General features: G+C 42.4%; 1 protein-coding gene across 1 annotated transcript; it reads right to left on the minus strand.

Annotated features, from left to right (window-relative positions):
- Window positions 1–4,323: 4,323 nt before the first annotated feature.
- On the minus strand, window positions 4,324–17,133 carry LOC143960240 (uncharacterized). The gene is made up of 2 exons (XM_077468613.1): window positions 16,921–17,133; window positions 4,324–7,075 (listed from the first exon to the last, which is right to left on the minus strand). Exons 1-2 carry the CDS (start codon window positions 17,104–17,106, stop codon window positions 4,727–4,729), a joined length of 2,535 nt encoding a protein of 844 aa, XP_077324739.1. The 5' UTR covers window positions 17,107–17,133; the 3' UTR covers window positions 4,324–4,726.
- Window positions 17,134–20,250: the final 3,117 nt, after the last annotated feature.

The following is a 20,250-nucleotide window of genomic DNA, read 5'->3' on the forward strand; positions in this document are numbered from 1 at the left end:
GATCTTGATTCTCACACTCTTTAGCTCTCTTTCTGGTGGTCTCTTAAAGTGGACCTTTGCTAACTTTTGGTTGTTCCAATTTGCTCTCTTCCTCTGCAAATGGTACAGGCAAGGATGATGTCCGTCTCTGCCAAGGGCTCCCCAAAAAAATTAACCCGAGGGGGTGGGTGAAGTTTAAGCTCACTCTGACTTTCTTTCTGAATGGTCTCTCAAACTTGCTCTCTAGCGCTCTTACTCTGTTGCCTGGCTCTCGTGCTTATTTCACCTGTTGGCTCTGTCCAGCTATCTGACTTTAACTGTTCTCCTATTTACTATTGATGACTAGCATCTCCGCAAGTGTGTCTGCATATGCAAAAATCAGGTAGTCCTGAGGTTTAAAAAAATAAAATAAAGTGAACACCATTACTTAAATTTAAAGGTGTTTGTCAAATTATTCTTTTGTTATAAAATCTCAGAAAATGTATACCATTGAGCACGATTTTGCCCACATGGCTATTAACAATTTCTGAAGACACCGGTGTGTGTTCGAGTGCGCTTGTGTCTGTGTCAGTAGTCTAGTGTCCTGTGTGTGAAGATGGGTCAATAAAGGTGTAAATTTGTATATCTGTACCACATAAGCATATGGATGGTTGAATGTCTGAACACAAGACAAATATTACCAGGCTTTTTCCGTTTTTTAAATGACCACCAAAAAGGGACTAACTGTATTTTGCAGGCTCCTAATTAAACATGCCAGCTATGTAGTTTAATGTCCAAAGTCCCAGCATAAGTGGTCTTCAACCATTTGACCTCCCCTTTACCCCCTTTACAACTAGGCAATTTTTTGCGATACGGCACTGCATTATTTTAACTGACAATCGGCGGTCATGCAATGCTGTACTTAAAAACAAAATTTATGTTGTTTTTCCCCCCACAAATAGAGCTTTTTTAAATGTTTTTTTTACTAGTAATGGTGACGATCAGTGATTTATAGTGGGACTGTGATATTGTGGCAGTCAAGTCACTGACGTTTTGGGGACCAGTGGCACGAATAGTTATCAGTGTAAATAAAAAAAAAAAAAAAAAAAAAAAATGCACAGTCACTGTTCTAATGACACTGGGAAGCGATTAACATCAAGGACGATCAAAGTTAAAGGTGTGCCTGACCAGTGCTTTACTACTGTGGGGGAGGCACTTGTACTAGGAGAAAGCATAGATCGTGCCCCTGCTTAGCAGAGACACAGGATCCATGTCTTCTGTAGTTCTGCCTGTGTACCAAAGCATCGGCGGGTGCCAGGGGACATCAGATCCCACTGAGTCTAATCATAGTGGGAGTGAGCCGCCAGCGGTGCACGTGTGTGCCCCAGAACCAAAAGTGCAGGTAAACTATCCTGTGCTGAAGAGCCGCTATATATTCACACACACAGTATACGATCAGCAAGAGGTTAAGTCGGCAAATAAAGAATTCAATTTTTAAAAAGCCAGACCTGTCTTGGTGCAGGTAAAAGCTGGAACAATTACCCTAAATCCTTTCATCTCAACAATAAAAACATTAACATTAACCACCGGCCCATAGCCGAATGACGGCTACAGGGCAGTTCAATAACTCTGGGAGGGCGTACTATGACGTCCTCTCAGAATCACACTCCTGGGACATGCACGCGGGAGCATCCGTGACCGCCAGTTCTGCAGGACCCGGTGCATCACGCATCATGGTAAATGGCCGTTTACCACTTGATTGCTCCGTCAAATGACAGAGCGATCACATGTACACAAACCGGCGTGATATCCGGTTCCTCTCTGCCCAGTGTGAGGGGAGAGATCGGATGGATCACTGTGGGCTGGATATGTAGTGCCCACAGCGCTGCTCAGTGACAAATCCAGCCAGCCATCCACGCTCATCCATCCGTCTGTTATACTTATTCACCCATCCAATCTATTTTGGGGTGTAATTTTTGGTATTTACATGCTATATGTTAGAAATATTGTATAAATGGACAACTTTGTGTTTTCATTTATTTTCCAAAATGTATTTATTTTTTTTCTACAAAAGAGATGTTCAAAAGACTCTATGCCTCATAGATTATACGTTGGGGTGTTTACTTTACAAAATGGGGTCATTTTTGGGGAGTTTCCATTGTCCTGTGCTCCAGGGCCTTCAAAAAGTGTAAGAGGTAATCAGGAAATTAGATGTGTAATTTAGGGCTGAAAGAACTAATCCACAACTAATTGATTATGAAATTAATCAATTACTATTTTCATAATTGATCGGCCAGTAACATAATAGGGTAAAAAAACAAAAAATGAGCCCTTTATAGTACAAAAAAAGAAAATAATCGCTACTGTAAATATTACTTCAGTTCTACAGTAAAAAAAAAAGTGAACCCCATACAGTAGTGATCATCTGCTTTTTGTTGTAGTATAAAGGGCTACTTTTAGTTTTGTTTAACCCCATTAGCTTACTAAACGTCTTAGACCTGGTTCATATCTGTTTTTTGGTGCTTTTTGCAGAAACGCACTACAGTTCATTTACATGGTTTCCTATGGGACATGTTCAAATCTATGCTTTTTTTCAGTCACTGTGTATTTGGAAACGGCCAGGGACTTAACGCAAAACTGTGCTTTTTTTTTTTGGTTCAATATACTTCAATGGAGAAGCTGCACAAAAGCATGTAATGGGTTTTGCAGCAATTTGTTTAATCTGCCCAACAATAAATGGGCCAAAAAAAAAAAAAAAGTAAAAACTCAAATTACAGCAAAAATCACATGCGCAAAAATCAAAACGCACAGCAAAAAGCACTGCAGAAACAGACCAAAAGCAAACTGCATACCGAGCCTTATGCTAGGCACACGGATCAATTTTCCAGACAAAAAAATAAAATAAAAATTTGTACATTCGCTGAACGAAAGAATGTTGTTAGTAATTTTCACCTGTTTTTAAAATTAATGTAATTTCTGAACAAAAACCGCATACACTGTCTGAAAATTCCTTTCACCAAGCAGTTTTCTATTTCTAAATTTTCCCGTCACTGGTTGAAAATGAACGTTGATTTGACCCCCACTAACGATAAAAAAAAAAAAAAAAAAAAAAAAAATTATATATATATATATATATATATATATATATATATATATATATATATATATATATATATATATATATATATATATATATATATATATATATATATATATAATTGGAACGAACGTTCTTAAAATGACTTTTGAGGGAAGATCTCCTCTAATAGTATATACAGTATATCTCTTCTGTTTTCAGAGTGGATTAGAGATTTTGTTCTCTAACCATATAGTTGGTTATTTATATTTACCAATCCATAGAGATATTTAAGAATAAATGGTTTTGTTTTATTAACGTTACATAGTAACTAAATTATACACCACGCTTTTTTTGAAGGTTATTAACCAATTAGTCGAAACAATAAATCGACCAACTAATTGATTGTGAAAATAATCGTTAGTTGCAGCCCTAGTGTAATTTTTGCTCCAGAACGCCTGAGGGTGCTCCCTGTATGTGGCCACGCTGTGTAGAAGTCTCACACATGTGGTATTGCCATACTCAGGAGGAATAGCAGAATGTGTTTTGGAGTATAATTTTGTGGAAAAAATAAATAAAAATAATAAAACCTTGGATTTTTCAAATTGTGGGAAAAAATTACAACTTCAAAAAACTCACCATACCTCTTTCCAAATACCTTGGAATGTCTACTTTCCAAAAAGGGGTCATTTGGGGGGGGGGGGGGGGTATTTGTACTTTTCTGGCATGTTAGGGTCTCAAGAAATTAGATAGGCCATCAGTACTTCAGGTGTGATCAATTTTCAGGCATTGACACCATAGCTTGTGGACTCTCACAAAAACCAAATAATATACACCAATTTGGGCTATTTTAACCAAAGATATGTAGCAGTATACATTTTGGACAAAAATTATGAAGAAAAAATTACTAGTTTTCTAAATTTTATAACAGAAATTAAGAAAAATGCATGACAAAACCCAGCGGTGATTAGATACCACCAAAAGAAAGCTCTATTTGTGTGTGGAAAAAAAAAAAAAAAAAAAAAAAAGACAAAAATTTCATATGGGTACAGTGTTGCATGACTGAATAATTGTCATTCAAAATATGAGAGCATTTAAAAGCTGAAAATTGGTCTGGTTAGGAAGTGGGTTTAAGTGCCCAGTGGGTAAGTGGTTATTTAAAAACATGGTGTGCAAGAAGAATGAATCAAAACCAAAATTCTCATTTAGTAAATCACTCCCATTATTTCTTAGAAAAGCATATTGTGTTTGACAAATGCAACACTAAAAACAAAAAAAAAAAACAAACGTTACAGTGGCACCACAGCTTTTATACTTGATAGTAAGTCCATCTGGAGAGCAATAAAATTCTGTTATACAGTACTCTCCAACCTTCAAAATGGTAAAATTACAATTCTCAAAATAATAAAGAATTGTGACAAACAAAAGCACAAATGAAATGGAGAAACTTTGAGACAAAATGGCTGTTTGTGTACAACTCATAAGGAAATCTCAAAGGCTACAGTTCAGTGAAATGGGCGGCATAAAAATTATATATAATTTTTATTTACAATTTTTTTGATACCTTGGTTGTTCCATTCTTCTTTTGTAGTTGCATTATATAAAACATATTGGTGGCATACCAAAAGCTGCTCAGACAGATATGCCTGTTCTAAAAAAACTGTTGATTAATATGGCAAACCCATTAAGTGTTCAAAAGCCATGCACAAAATTATGTGCAATAGTGTCTATACACAGGCCATCTAACCTAGTCTCATTCACATAGCATAGAGCTACATGATTTGACCGCGTCTCCACTGTCGTAAACTCCAGCAAAGTTTTGAGTCTCTGGAAAGTACAACAGACCTGGTCGCTCTCAGAAGTGCTTATAGGAATTATCAGCAAGAGTTTCAGAAATTTACCCAACTCGCTGAAAAACTCCTTCACTTCAGGACTAACAGACTTGTAAAGGCCAACAGCTTCAGACAAAGAAGTATAGCTGTTTTTGTGAGCAAACATTTCCAACTGTATCTTTAGCATTCGAACATTAAACTCTGGGTATTTAGAGAGGATTCCCAGCTTTTCTCCAATAACGGTGTCAGATTCCCCTTTTCCAGCGCACAGAAGCACATCTTCCAATTGACAGTAATCAATAAAACCTTGTTGAAGGAACCTGTTATCGAGTTGAGAGATAACAGCATCAAGTAATTTATAATACTCATCTCTGAAAAAATCCTCTTTTGGTATCGGAGGTTGATCTTCAGTGTCAGGATTCTGAGGATTTAGCCGTCTCTTTTGTGGAATGGACACTGGTAAAATATTAAGCTTAGTAACAAAATCTTCTGCTTGTCTCAGGAAATCCAGCACTGATGCTTCTTGACGTAACCTGACCAAAATTTCTTTTACCAGTCTTACTTTCTTAAGAGAACTTGACATAAGTCTGCTTTGTTCCTCCAGATTTGAATTCAGAATGTTCAGAGACTCCATCAGTGACCTTGTGATGAACAAACTTACAAGAGTGTTCCCTTCAATAAATTCTCTCAACAATGCGTGAGCTCTTACCCCAGAAACCCCAGGGTGCGTTTGCATCTCCCTGAGCCCTTCTATGATTAAGCCATAGTGCTGAATAACAGTATTAATTACTTGTAGATTAACACACCATTTGGAAGAACACAAGTAGCGAGTTTGACCGACAGGACTCGGGGACACCTCTGCAAGTAAAAATCTGAATTTGGGCATTTGGCTGAATAACTTGCACAGATCATTTACAGAATACAATGCTTGCTGCAAAATTGGACTAGCGTGGCTACAATCTCTTGCCAAAGAACTGCTGCAAGGAGTTCCACAATGTACAAACATGGCTAAGGGCTGTTTCTGTTTCATTAGATCACGTGATTCCACAGAGCAAAGGGAGGACGATGATCCCTCAAATGCAATTCCTCTTAAAAGATCAATTGGCAATGAATATCGGTCAAGAAGATCTAAGATGAGGTTTGCAGCAGATGTTCCAGTTTCCTCCATTGGGTCTACAAACCCAATAAATTCTTCTTGCGGATGCATCTCAGAATCCAAGTAACGCAAGGAAAGACTCAGCTGATTAGAATCGGAATTCTGAATGCAATCTACAATTACAGAGTAGTACATTGAGCCTTGGTTGACATCTTTTGCAATTACACCTATAATCTCCTGGCTCATTAGGCTGATTATTTCATGCTGAATTTCTGGACTAGTGAAATTCTGATTCGTCATGAGCCAATATCGGAACATCTCATTATCCTGACCCAAGAACTTTAGAAGCTCAAACAAACTCTCTTCAATCGATTCATGGTTTTGGAATGTGTGGCCTCGATGGATCAAAAATCGGATGGCAGCGATGAGTTTGTTCAGACAAATGGCTGGAATGGCCTGTCTAACTTTCCTTTGCTGTTCTAGAGCAGCTTCCCTTTTCTGATGCTGTAAAGCGTGCATCAATTTCCAGGTTGCAAACTCATGGCTCTTAGACTTTTGATGGGATCCAAATTTGTCCCGGGCCTTTTTCCAGTTAGAGAATCCTACAGCTGTAAACACAGAATCTCTCCTTCTTGTGGAACCCAGGAGACCCATAGTTTCTGCTTTTCCACAGGTAAAACAAAGAACCCCTTTTAGCTGAGGGTTGTAATGAAGCCATGGGAAGTCTGTGTACCACGCACTCTGAAACCTTAACTTCCTGGTGCCAAAACACTGTGGGGGCACAAGCTCAGCTGAAGGCTGAAAGGGCTTTTCTACATTAAAAAATGATGAATTATCATTTACTGGATAGTGGAATTCTGTGCTGGAATCAAAAACACCTTCTGCAAAGGAATTTGTGCTTATATCAGCAGCATTTGAATGGTTGCTTGACTGAGTTGCGTCATCACTGTATAATCCAAAGCTGCTCAGCCATGCTTCTTCACCGCTGCCTGCCTCATCATCATCCTCTTTTATTTCTTTTTTAATAATGTCAGGGTTAATGGGGCAAACCCTTTTCCCTTCCGCATCTTCAAAATCTTCAGCTGGACGTTTCAATGCTGGAAAAGCAGCTTCCTGAAAAAAAACAAAAAAAAAAAAATTTATAATAATGCTTTCAATTTGCAGGGTTTAAAACATTTTGATTACTTTAAAATTAACTTAAAAAAATGGCTGTCGTTTTATATTGTATTACCTCTGTACAATAACAAAACACTGTATAAGCCCTGGTTCACACTGGTGTAATGTAAAGCAATTTGACATAAAAAAAATAAAAATAAAATAAAATCACATGACAAGTTGCACCCCACTGCCGTTCAGATTGTTGCAATTAAAGCCGCAGCGACTCTAAAATAGGTTCCTGCGCTACTTTTTGGGGATTTCATTGCTACTTGCACAGACTTCTGTTATATGAAGTTGCAATAAAATCAGAGGTGCAAATCACACTGATCTATCTGCAGCTTTAAAATTGCGATGAAGTAGCGAATTATTTTTTTCTTTTATGGCTGTGTCCCTTTTGCAGATGCAGAAGTCCATCTAGTTCAAACATTAGAAGGGGAAAAAAAAAAATAATAATAATAAAATACATATTATCCTATAACCACAGTTGATCCAGAGGAAGGCAAAAAAAAACTCCAATAGAGCATGATCCTTGATACCCCAGGAGACAATTGGATATTCCCTGGATTAACCACTCCTGGTGTTATTACATATACATATTAGTTTCCAGTATTATTTTGTGAATTTAGGAACGAATTATAGCTTTTTGTTTAACCACCTTCAGACCGGACCATTTTGCTGGTAAATGACCAGAGGTCTTTTTACAATTTGGCACTGCGCTGCTTTAACTGGTAATTGCGCGGTCATGCAATGTTGTACCCAAACAAAATTTGCGTCCTTTTCTTCCCACAAATAGAGCTTTCTTTTGATGATATTTGATTGCCTCTGCGATTTTTATTTTTTGCGATATAAACGTAAAAAGACCGCAAATTTTGAAAAAAAAATGATATTTTCTACTTTTTGTTATTAGAAAAATCCAATAAACTCAATTTTAGTCATACATTTAGGCCAAAATGTATTCAGCCACATGTCTTTGGTAAAAAAAAAGTCAATAATTGTATATTTATTGGTTTGCGCAAAAGTTGTCACATCTACAAACTAAGGTACGTTTTCTGGAATTTACGCAGCTTTTAGTTTACGACTGCCTATCTCATTTCTTGAGGTACTAAAATGGCAGGGCAGTACAAAACCCCCCCAAATGACCCCATTTTGGAAAGTAGACCCCCTAAGGAAATTGATAAGTGGCATGTTGAGCCCATTGAATATTTTATTTTTTTGCCTCAAGCGATTGAATAATGACTAAAAAAAATAATAAAAAAAAAATTTTTTTTAACACAAAGTTGTCACTAAATGATATATTGCTCACACATGCTATGGGCATATGTGAAATGACACCCCAAAATAAATTCTGCTGCTTCTCCTGAGTACGGGGATACCACATATGTGGGACTTTTTGGGAGCCTAGCCACGTACGGGGCCCCGAAAACCAAGCACCGCCTTCAGGCTTTCTAAGGGCGTTACAGTTTTGAAGGCCATAAAATGCCAAGATGGCACAAACCCCCCCCCCCCCCAAATGACCCCATTTTGGAAAGTAGACACCCCTAAATTTAGGGGTACACTAGTGAGACTAGGTAATAAATGGCGGGTGCCCTGAAACTATAAAAAAAAATAACTAACCAACCAGCGTCACCTGTAACAGTTATATGGTGATCACTGGTGAAAGGGTTAACTAGGGGGCAATCAGGGGGCTTTATGCGGTAGTATATGGGGGTCCCTGGCGCTATAAAAAGTTGCGGCGAACCCAAATACCTACCTGCCTAACTAGCGTCACCTGTGACACTAATACAGTGATCAGAAAAACGATCGCTTATTAGGCTGGGTTCACACTGGAGCGATGCGGGAACGCCACGAATCCGCGGCGGGTTCCCGCATCACATGCCTCCCGGCGGCAGTTCACACAGCCCTATGCGAACTGCTGGGAGTGTCAGTGAAATGTTAATGACACCCCCAGATCAGTTCGCATATCGCAGTGCGATCTGCAAACTCGGATCGCATGGTGTGAACACCCATGCGATCCGATTCTGCTGCGGGCCAAAAAAAGGGTCCCGTGCGAATTTGCGGCGGGTGCGACACGAATTCAGCCATACTATCTGTATGGCTGAACTCGAATCGCACAGAGATCGGATGTGATTTGCACTGCAGTGCGGTGCGAATCACATTCGTTCTCATAAACCGCTGCAATGTGAACCCAGCCTTAGTGACACTGGCGACGGGGGGTGATCACGGGGTTAAACCTTTATTGGGGGGGGTTAGGGGGGCACATTAGAACTAAAGGGGGCTAACCCTAACTGCCCTAACAGTTACTACAGTCACAAATGACACCAATGCAAAAAAAAAAAAAAGCAATTGGTGTCACTGTGACTGGGGGGGGCAGGGGTAATTGGGGGGTGATCGGGGGGTAAAGGGGGGGTGTGAGTGTGCCTGGCATGTTCTACTGTATGTGGGGTGTGTTGGTGCAACTCACCGAACCTCTCTCCTCGGTGCCGGAACGAAAACTACCGACACGGAGGAGAGAATACATCACTTCCTCTCCTGTGTTTACATTACAGGAGAGGAAGTGATGTCACCGGACATTTTCATTCGCCGGGAGCGATCGCGAGGGGGTGGCCATGAATGAATGGCCGTCCCCTCGTCCGGGATCGCTCCCGAACGAATACCGACCGCCGCAGGCACCGGGCGGGGGCCCGATCGGGCCCCCGACCGGCGGGCAGGCAAGGACGTACATGTAAGCCCTTATGCCTGCCCGTGCCATTCTGCCGACGTACATCGGCGTGCGGCGGTCGGCAAGTGGTTAAAAAAATAAAAGTATCTGAGCTGGCCAGAACTACTTCTTGTGGGAGTCTTTGAAACATTGTCACAGCTCATACTTTGAAGAAGCCTTTCTGTATTTAGAGGGTAAATCTTTTTCTCCAGGCATAAAGAATTCCCTCCTGTCCTCTCTGATGACCTGAAAGTGAATAACCCAACACCAAGTTCACTATATGGACCCCTTATGTATTTTTACATGTGGCTCATATCGTCCTTAACCACTTGCAGACCGGACCATTTTGCTGGTCAAAGACCAGACCACTTTTTGCGATTCGGCACTGCGTCGCTTTAACTGACAATTGCGCGGTCGTGCGACGTGGCTCCCAAACAAAATTGACGTCCTTTTTTCCCACAAATAGAGCTTTCTTTTAGTGGTATTTGATCACCGCTGCGATTTTTATTTTTTGCGCTATAAACAAAAATAGAGCGACAATTTTGAAAAAAACGAATTTTTTACTTTTTGTTATAATAAATATCCCCCAGTTTAGGCCAATACGTATTCTACATATTTTTGGTAAAAAAAAAAAAAAAAAAAAAAAAAAAAAAAATCGCAATAAGCGATTATTGATTGGTTTGCGCAAAAGTTATAGCGTTTACAAAATAGGGATAGTTTTATAGCATTTTTATTAAAGCGGTTCTGCACACATAATAAAACATTTTCCCATTCTGTTGCCTCTAGACTGTACATTTGATAATGCCACATTTATTATTTTTTTTTATTAATCTACCTTTTGTAATTCGTAGTGTTTGATTTTCCTCCCCTGCGGCGATGGGCGGTCTCTTGCGGGGATCAGCATCACTTCCGGCTGAACCCCGCACTGTCTCCTGGGATCTCGTCCAAGTAATCCCAGGAGACATTGCAGCTAATACAGCCGAAATCTTGCGTGATTTCGGCTATTACAGCTTAGGCTTCGGCTATTTTTTTTTTTACTAGTAATGGCGGCAATCAGCGATTTTTATTGTGACTGCGACATTGTGGGGGACCCATCGGACATTTTTGACACATTTTTGGGACCATTGTCATTTATACAGTAATCACTGCTATATAAATGCAGTGATTCCTGTGTAAGTGACACTGGCAGTGAAAGGGTTAACCAGTGGGTGGCAGTGTAGGGGTTAAGTGTTCCTAGGGGTGTGTTACTAACTGTGGGGGGGTTGGGCTTTCATTTAGTGTACACTGATCTCTGCTCCAATCACATGGAGCAGAGATCAGCGTCACTAGTTGCTAGGCAGAATGGAGAAATGTTGTTTATACAGCATTTCCTCCATTCGGTCGCTCCGTGAGATGATCGCGGGGATGCCCGCGGCGATCGAGTCCGCGGGTCCCGTGACCGGACTCACGGGGGTCCCGACCAGCGCAGGAACGCGCCGCCGGCGGCGCACTCCCAATGGCAGGGCGGCATCGAATATTGGACGTACCTGTACGCCAATATGCCTGCCCGTGCCATTCTGCCGACGTACATCGTCGTGCGCTGGTCGGGAAGTGGTTAAAGAGGAGTTCCAACCTGGGTGAAAAAAAAAAAAAAAAATAAAGTCAGCAGCTACAAATACTGTAGCTGCTGGCTTTTTAATATAAAGACGCTTACCTGTCTAGGGAGCCCACGATGTTGGCATCCTTACTAAGGGAAACAGCCTGTTTCCTACTGCGCATGCAGTCGTGCAATGCTTTATGAATGGTCCTGTCTTTGACAAGAGGGCAAAAAAAAAAAAAAAAAAGTGACATACCTCGCAGAGGAACTCCACTTTAGTCTCCTCTTCTCAAGAGGGAATAAATTCAGTTCCTCCAATCTTTCCTCATAGCTGAGCTGCTCCATACCTCTTATCAGTTTTGTTGCCCTTTACTTTTTCCAGTTCCCTCATATCCTTTTTGTGAACTGGGGCCCAAATCTCAACTGCATGTTGTAAAGGAGGTATTACTAATGATTTGTACAGGGGCGAAATAAGGTCTCTCTGCCTCCGCAGTCTATACCTCTTAACGCAAGTATTTTGCTCCTTTTAGAAACTGCTGGCATTGGATGCCATTATTAAAGTGGATGTAAAGACAAGATTTTTTTTTTATATCTAAATGCATTCCCTGCATTAAGATAAAAATGTCTCAGTACTTGCATCACCCACACTCTTCTCCCAAGTGCTTATCTCACTCGATGCAGCGCTGTGCCTGTCTCTAGTGGCTCTTTCCTCTCTCCCTGCATTCACAGGACACAGAAGCAGCAGCCGGAGCCATTAGCGCCACAGGTAGCCTTTTCCTTTCTTAGACCACTTTTGGTAAGTCTTGACCACTGCAGACAAGGAACATCCCACAAAAGCAGCAGTTCTGAAGTTGCTCTGATCTAGTCGTCTAGCCATTACAATTTTGCCCTTTTCAAAGTCACTGAAATCTTTACACTTGTCCATTATTTCTACTTTATGCACAGCATGTTTACCTGCTTCCAAAATTTATCCCACCCACTTTTAGATGCTGCTGCAATAAGATAATCAACATTATTCACTTTAACCGTCACTGGTCATAATATTATGTAACAACAAAGCCTGGGGAATGCCCAGGAAAAAAAAAAAAAAAAACCTACTTACCAACCAGCTCGCAGACAACCGAATGAACCCGTCTAACAGCGAGTTAAAAACAGGGGTTTAGTCCACATGCTTTTGCAAACGCATGCGTAAGCCACAGAGCCTCGTCACGGCACCCAACACTAAAATACGAGAGTCCCCACAGTGGAGGCACATCTGCAAGCTGGTTGGTAAGTAGGCTTGGGTTTTTTTCCTGAGGATTCCCAGGTTTTGTTGTTACCCGTTTCAGCCTTCCAATGCCACTTACTGCGATGGCCAACTATAGAGGAGGGCGAGTTTTTTGTTATCACATTGGTGTTTATATTGGTCCAGCACCACACCAACACCTTTGCAGCCATTGTGCCATTTGCTGGGTTTTTGGTGTGCTCCTGTACCTTTAAGAAGGGGTGGGATCTCCTCCAGTCCACCTGCCCTCATTTATCTATCAGAATGCATGTGCCTCCACTTTGGGGACACTCATATTTTAGTATTACGGCACCCTGGTATCTGTGGTCCTAACAAGGCTCTGTTGCTTACAAACGCGTGGGGACTAAACCCCTGTTTTTAAACACACTGTTAGGTTAATTTGGTTGCCTGCAAGCTAGCTGGGTAGTAGGCTTGGGTTTTTTCCTGGGCATTCCACAGGCTTTGTTGTTACCCGTTTCAGCCTTCCAAAGCCTTACTGCAATAGCCAGCTATAGATGAGGGAAGTGGCAAGTTTTTTGTTATCATAATATTATGGCTTATTCAGTGTATGTATAATAAAAGCAGATTTTTCCAGGATAAGGGCCGGTTCACACTGCGGGCGATGCGAGGCGACACCGACTTGCCTCGCCGCGACCTGCCGCGACCTCAGCGGCGATTTGCAAATGACTTCTGTATAGAAGTCAATGCAAGTCGCCCCAAGGTCGCCCAGAAGTAGTACAGGAACCTTTTTTCTGAGTCGGAGCGACTCGAGTTGCTCCTCTCAGAACGGTTTCATTGTACAGAACGGGGGCGACTTGTCAGATTGCGGCGAGGCAAGTCGTGTCGCCTCGCATCGCCCGCAGTGTGAACCGGCCCTAACACTTTCCTCCTTTCTGCATACCATAATTTTTTTGTATCGAACAGGTTTCGGTCCCGCACCCCCCAAGCTTGTTACACGCCTAGACAAAATAATGTGCACTGTGCTCCCAAGAGCATGGCAGTCTGGGACCCGAGCGGTGGCAACAGAGAAGAGGACGTCAGAAGGACAATGCTGGACGGGTATCCGAATTGTCCACTATGTAGGCTCTCAAAATGTATACAGTTGGGACTGCAGATAATACTGGAGGTGCCTTGTCGTGGACTCTACAGCTAACTCATATATTTGCAAATGTCGAAAAGTGAACCCCTGGTTTTAATGTGAACTGTCAGATACAACAATTTGGCTTCTTGCAGGCTGGCTGATAAGTTGCCGTTTCAAATGCTCTTTGCTTTTAAGGCCAGTTGCCGTTTGTATCTTAATTGTCCACCCCCAGCAAGCACACATATAAAAAACACATACAACTGGGGAAAAAAGGAAAGCACTGTAGCACATGCTGGTGCCTGTGAGCTTTGAGAAACTCGGCTTCAAATACACTCTGCTTTCTGTACGTCGCTGGCGTTCGCTCATCTCCGCTCACAGCCAGCGGAGATGGGCGAGACGAACCGAGTCTAGCCAAATACACTGGGCTTTCTTTATGTCGGCGGCGCTCACTCATTTCCGCTCAGTCAGCGGAGATCGGCGCCAATTTTAAATAATCAGCAGCTGCAAAGGCACTGGGCAAGGCTGCAATGATTGACAAGGCTGCATTGATGGGCATTTAAATGCAAGTTTTTTTCCTTAAACTTCCCTCCTAAACGTTGGGGTGCATGTTATACGCCAATATGGTAAATCTATTTTTTTTTTTTTTTACAGCCAAGGAAGCTGTTTATGTTTGATCTGCAACTGCTATGGTGCTGCACATGTAATCAGTTATGACACCAGCACAAGCAGTCTTTGAGGTCCTCTGTGGTTAGATGCAAGATGAGCAACAGAAATCCCAAATTCTAGGTGGCTGCAGCCCTCCTCAGATGGGATAATCCAAAGTAAAACTACAAAACAAAAACGGACAAAGTGGCGCAAGCACCTAGTACATTAACCGAAAACATTTATTTAGTGATATAAAACTGCTACAAATGAAGACACAAAAGTAGCAACTGATAAAAGCCAATGTACCACAAGATGCCGTGCAGTGCAGATGCACATAATCCAATTACATCCCTGGGGTGTAGAGCTGATGCATTTTGGGGATGCACCCCCTTCCTCACAGCTAGGCTAGTTACCCTACCAGCGATTTGATAGTTTGCTTGAGGATACAGTTAGCAATCTCAGCTTTCCGGGAATGTAATGGTTTATGAAACTGTTAAATCAATGAGTTTAGTTCCATTTTATGATTTACTCCTGTTCAGGGGCTCTGGGCTTCAGCAAAAATGGCAACCTCCAGCAAGAAGAAGCAGGAGCAATGCTGAAGGCAATTTACAGCACACATTGAACAAATTTAAATTTCAAAATGGTGCTTAAAAAGTGGCATACTTGTATAAAAATTGTACATGTACAAGTAGTACCCTTTACATAACAAGGGAGACACCAAGTCCCAAACAAGCTTGCCACTGGTCTTCTCTTTTCCCTGGGTACATCCATTACACGTATAGCCTGCTACACTCTCCCACAGCTTATACATGTTTGACTCCATATTTAGCAAGCTTGCTGGGGAGAAACTGTTTGAATGCAAGGCTGCCAAAAATATTAATGAGGGACTCATCTACACATGCTGTACATTTGTCGGGGCATATACAAGTCTGCAATTTTTTGGTGGAACGGATTTGCAAGGGGCCAAATTTTGTGGAGCCGATCATATCCAAGGTCACCCCCAGAACGACAGAGTTCATTGTTAAAATGCATAAATCGCATTTTATTCCCGTATCTGATCCTGGTCATGGCAGCAGAGAACACGGATATATGATGAATCGGGTCTGTGGACCAATATGACTGAAGCGCATTCCTTTTAGTAATGCTCATGTTGAGGGTTAGGCCCAAAAAAAAGTTTTAAATATGGAAACTGGATTTGCAATAGCAGGAGATTTTGACCTGCTTCTCTAAACAATTTGGGCTGAAATCTGACCTGAGACGGTGAATGGGGACACACTGGACCCTTGCGGTGAGCCGCATGCAAAGATAGTGTGAACCCAGCCTAATACAGTGAAAAAAAAAACCCTGTACACATGACACTGTGACATGACAGTGAAAGAGTTAATGGGGGGGGGGGGGGGGGCTATCAGGGGGGTAAATGTGCCTATGTGATTAATGACAGTGTATTGCCTGTAACTCACAGTATGATGCTCTCTCTTCTTATGCTGGAACCAAAAAGGGAGAGGGAGCAGTCAACATCATTTCCTGTGCCTGTGTTTTGTAAACACAGGCACATGCTGTTTCCTGATTCGCCAGAACCAATCAGCAGTTCCAGTCCAAAAATACTTGGGCTGGTAACTGATCAGTGCTGAATCAAATCACAGCACCGCCGGGCGTGCTCTCGCGGCTCAGGAGCATGAATCACACACACTATATTATATACACACACATGATCGAGTGCACAGCTTCAGCAGTAAATGTGCTATAGGGCGGTCAGCAACTGGTTAATATATGTTCCTTGCTAAAGAACATTTTTTATCAAGTTATGTATAGACCAAGGATGAGCTCAGGCGTGTTCGCATGCTCCACCTGCAGAGCCCACCAGGATGTCGGCACAGTGCTGCGCTAATCACAAGCGGTGAGACATTGCCCCGATGCTCAGCTGCAGAGATCGGGAAATGTCTCACTGCCTGTGGTTAGCGCAGCGCTGTGATGACTTCCTGGCAGGCTCTGCACATGGAGCATGCGAACACGCCTGAGCTCATCCTTGGTGTAGACGTCCGCTTTAAATGGATCAAATGGATATGAGGGCTGTACTTCCTGCCAAACAATGGAGGGGGGTCATTTTTGTCACAAAGCATTGTGTGGTGGGCAAATAATAGTATTCAATGTGTGGCCCAAATCTTCCCAAGAGTAAACTATTCCCTAGCAAGCTTAAAAAGAAACGTGTACAACCTACACCCAATAACATAATGAGAATACATAAAACGTGGCTTCGTTTCTGGACTTTCCCAGCCATGGTACATTCAATACTGGAAATACAAAGCCTTGCTCTCGAATAGTTCTACAGGCATTAAGAGTACACACAAACAGCAGCTTGAGGAAGCCTCTCCCTCTGCAGTGACACTTCTACACACGCTGGAATGTACACAGGAAGCACGAGTCCATGTAAACACAGCTCGGCCGGACGGTAAAAGTAGATGAGCAGCCACAGCTCGAGCCCTGTGTATTTGCGAAGCGCCTTCCCGACCACACCATCATTAAAAATTCGACTTACCGAGGTGCCAGCCTCCATGTCTTCTCCCACGGCGAGCCTCAACCATCGAGACGTCTTAGAACGCCAACACTCAGCGCTCCGCAGGAACCGGAACTCGCCCGTAGAGCTACTTCCGGTGTTACCAGGCGCATGTTGCCGTGGTGACGGTGACAGAGGCGTTTGGCTGTACGTGGATTGGTACATCATGGGGCGTGTTAGTGAAAGCACGCTGTGTACCTGAGCGGGCTCTGCTCCCACTCAGCTCCACCAGCCCCCTTATGTACTGTGATCATTACAATAAAGACATATATTGATGACAAAAATGGAATGGTTAGTTTGTTAGTCGCCATTTTGCCACATGATGCCAGGGACACGGCCAACTTGGGCTGGGTGGATTACAGCAACAAGCTGTTTTTGTTGTGCATGTTAGATCCAAATAACAACAGGATCCATTATTAACCACTTAAAGCGGTTCTTCACCCCAAAGGGGAAGTTCCACTAATCTGATCCCTCCCCCCCTCCGGTGACACAATCGGCACCTTTCAGGGTGGAGGGGGGTGCAGTTACCTGGACAATCCAGGTATCTGCACCCACTTCCGGGCAGACCCCTGCTGACGCCCCCCCCCCCCCCCCCCCAGTTGTGTTTCTGGAAACACACAGTTCTCAGGACACAGCGGGGACCAGAAGAGACACGCAGCGCGACTCACGCATGCGCAGTAGGGAACCGGGCAGTGAAGCCGTAATGCTTCACTTCCCGATTCCCTGACAGAGGATGACGGCGGGGGCAGCAGCGAGACGAGCAATCGCTCGTCATCTGCCGCTGACATCACTGGACCCTGGGACAGGTAAGTGTGATTTTATTAAAAGTCAGCAGCTGCAATATTAGTAGCTGCTGGCTTTTAATATTTTTTTTTTAGGTGCAGAACCACTTTAAGCCCCGGACCATTTGGACCAGGACCCAAAGACCAAGAGCACTTTTTGCAATTCGGTGCTGCATTGCTTTAACTGACAATTGAGCGGGCGTGCGACGTGGCTCCCAAACAAAATTGGCGTCCTTTTTTCCCCACAAATAGAGCTTTCTTTTGGTGGTATTTGATCACCTCTGCCATTTTAATTTTTTGCGCTATTAACAAAAATAAATCGAAAATTGTGAAAAAAAAACGCATTTTTACTTTTTGCTATAATAAATATCCCCCAAAAATATATAAAAAACATTTTTTTTCCTCAGTTTAGGCCAATACGTATTCTTCTACATATTTTTGGTAAAAAAAATCGCAATAAGCGTTTATTGATTGGTTTGCGCAAAAGTTATAGCGTTTACAAAATAGGGGATAGTTTATGGAATTTTTATTAATAATGTTTTTTTATTAGTAATGGCGGCGATCAGCGATTTTTATTGTGACTGCGACATTATGGCGGCACATCGGACACTTTTGGTGCAATTTTGGGACCATTCACATTTATACAGGGCCCCTGACGGACAACGCAAGTAAATTTGTGGATCGTTTTTAACTCCCACATGTATCCAGCCTACCATCACACATTCGAGACACATCCGATCTCCTTAGGCACATCGAGGGCATTCTGGTCCCTCTCGACTCCCTTCTCGTGGCCATTGATGTCGAGGCGCTTTACTCGAGCATCCCCCACGAGAGGTGGTCGAGATGGCCAGAATGTTCCTGATTGAACATGAACATACATCCTGGCCACTTAACGAGTTCATTCTGGAGCTATTAACCTTTATTCTCACACACAAAGTCTTTGTGTTTGAAGATCAACACTGCTTAAAAACACAAGGTGTTGCCATTGGCACGTCATGCGCACCATCGTATGCAAATCTTTATTTTGGAGCATGGGAAAGATACATCTTTTCCATGGACCAATACCTACCCTACCTTGATTATATCCTGTGTTGGTATAGGTTTATTGATGACCTATTTGTAGTGTGCAATGGTCCCATCTCTTTGTTAAACCAGTTTATCAAGGCTATTAACTTGAATGATATGAATCTGCGTTTTACTGTAACTTCAGATCAAGCACCGATTCCCTTTCTGCATGTGCTCATTCTTAAAAACTCAGATGGTTCTCTTGGTACCGATTTATACCATAAATCAACGGCTGGTAACACACTATTGCATGCTTCCAGTGCCGACCCCAAGCCCCTAGTGCATAGCATCCCCGATGCGCAATACCTACGACTTCGCCGGAATTGCGCACGGGATGAAGATTTTTTAAGCACAACCTGCTGCCCTTTCGGGAACGACTTCTTCTGAGGGGCTACTCCAAAACTAATTTACGCAAGGCCTTTAACAAATCTCTGGGCCGCACTAGAACCTCCTTATTGTACCCTTGCCCACAGGCTTCCAATACCAACACAGTGAAAATTATCACACAGTACTCGGCCCACCATGGCCAATTTAGAATTATTTTGGCCAAACATTGGCATCTTCTCACTGACCATCACATATTAACACAATATTATGTAATACACCCGAAGTAGTCTTTCGCAAGGCTAGATCCTTAAGGGATAGTTTGACTTGCAGCCAATTATAGAGCTGAAACTACCAACCTACCGAATTGCAGGGGGACATTCCCCTGTGGCCAATGCCTTCTTTGTCCTTGGATCTTTTCTGGTGCCACAGTCAAACTTCCAAGTGGAGAACTCTATACACCTCATTCCTCTGCTAATCGTGGCACCACGGGTGTGGTTTACCGGATGCTCAGCAGTTGCAGTGCATTTTACGTGGGCAAGACCATTAGGGAGCTCAGACAAAGAGTGGGCGATCACGTATATCATTCCACCAATGGGAAACTGACCACCATTGGTCGACACATTGGTCTTTACCACAAATTTGACCTACAGGAGGTCAAGTTTGTAGTATTAGAAGTGGTGCCGTCTGACGTCAGGGGTGGCGACCGAGACAAAATCATATTACAAAGGGAAGCCCTTTGGATTGAAAGGTTGGACGCTTTGATGCCACCTGGCCTCAATGAGACCAACTCTTTCAAATCCTTTTTATACATTTGATCTAATATCTCTCTGTCTGGGCTACCTATCGTCTTGCCCACGCTCTTTATGTTAAATGCACATTTATACTGGTGATTGCTTAATTTAACGGGTTTGTTCGAGGTATAACCTTGGTTTTAATTTTGAAATCATTTTGAAATCATTTTCTAAAATGTTGGTTGTTGATGGTTGTGTAGTTCATCCATTAAATGCTGTCCTTAGTTGTATGCCAGTTAGTAAATAATAAAAAAAACCTTTTTCCATCATGCATAATTAATATTGTCTGTTATACAATGTTTTTAAAACCATTTTTATAGAGTTCATATAATTCTTGGATATATGTA

The sequence above is a fragment of the Lithobates pipiens genome, unplaced genomic scaffold (assembly GCF_037356315.1).
Source record: "Lithobates pipiens isolate NorthernLeopardFrog02 unplaced genomic scaffold, aLitPip1_a1.2 Scaffold_11, whole genome shotgun sequence".
NCBI classification, from domain to species: domain Eukaryota; kingdom Metazoa; phylum Chordata; class Amphibia; order Anura; family Ranidae; genus Lithobates; species Lithobates pipiens.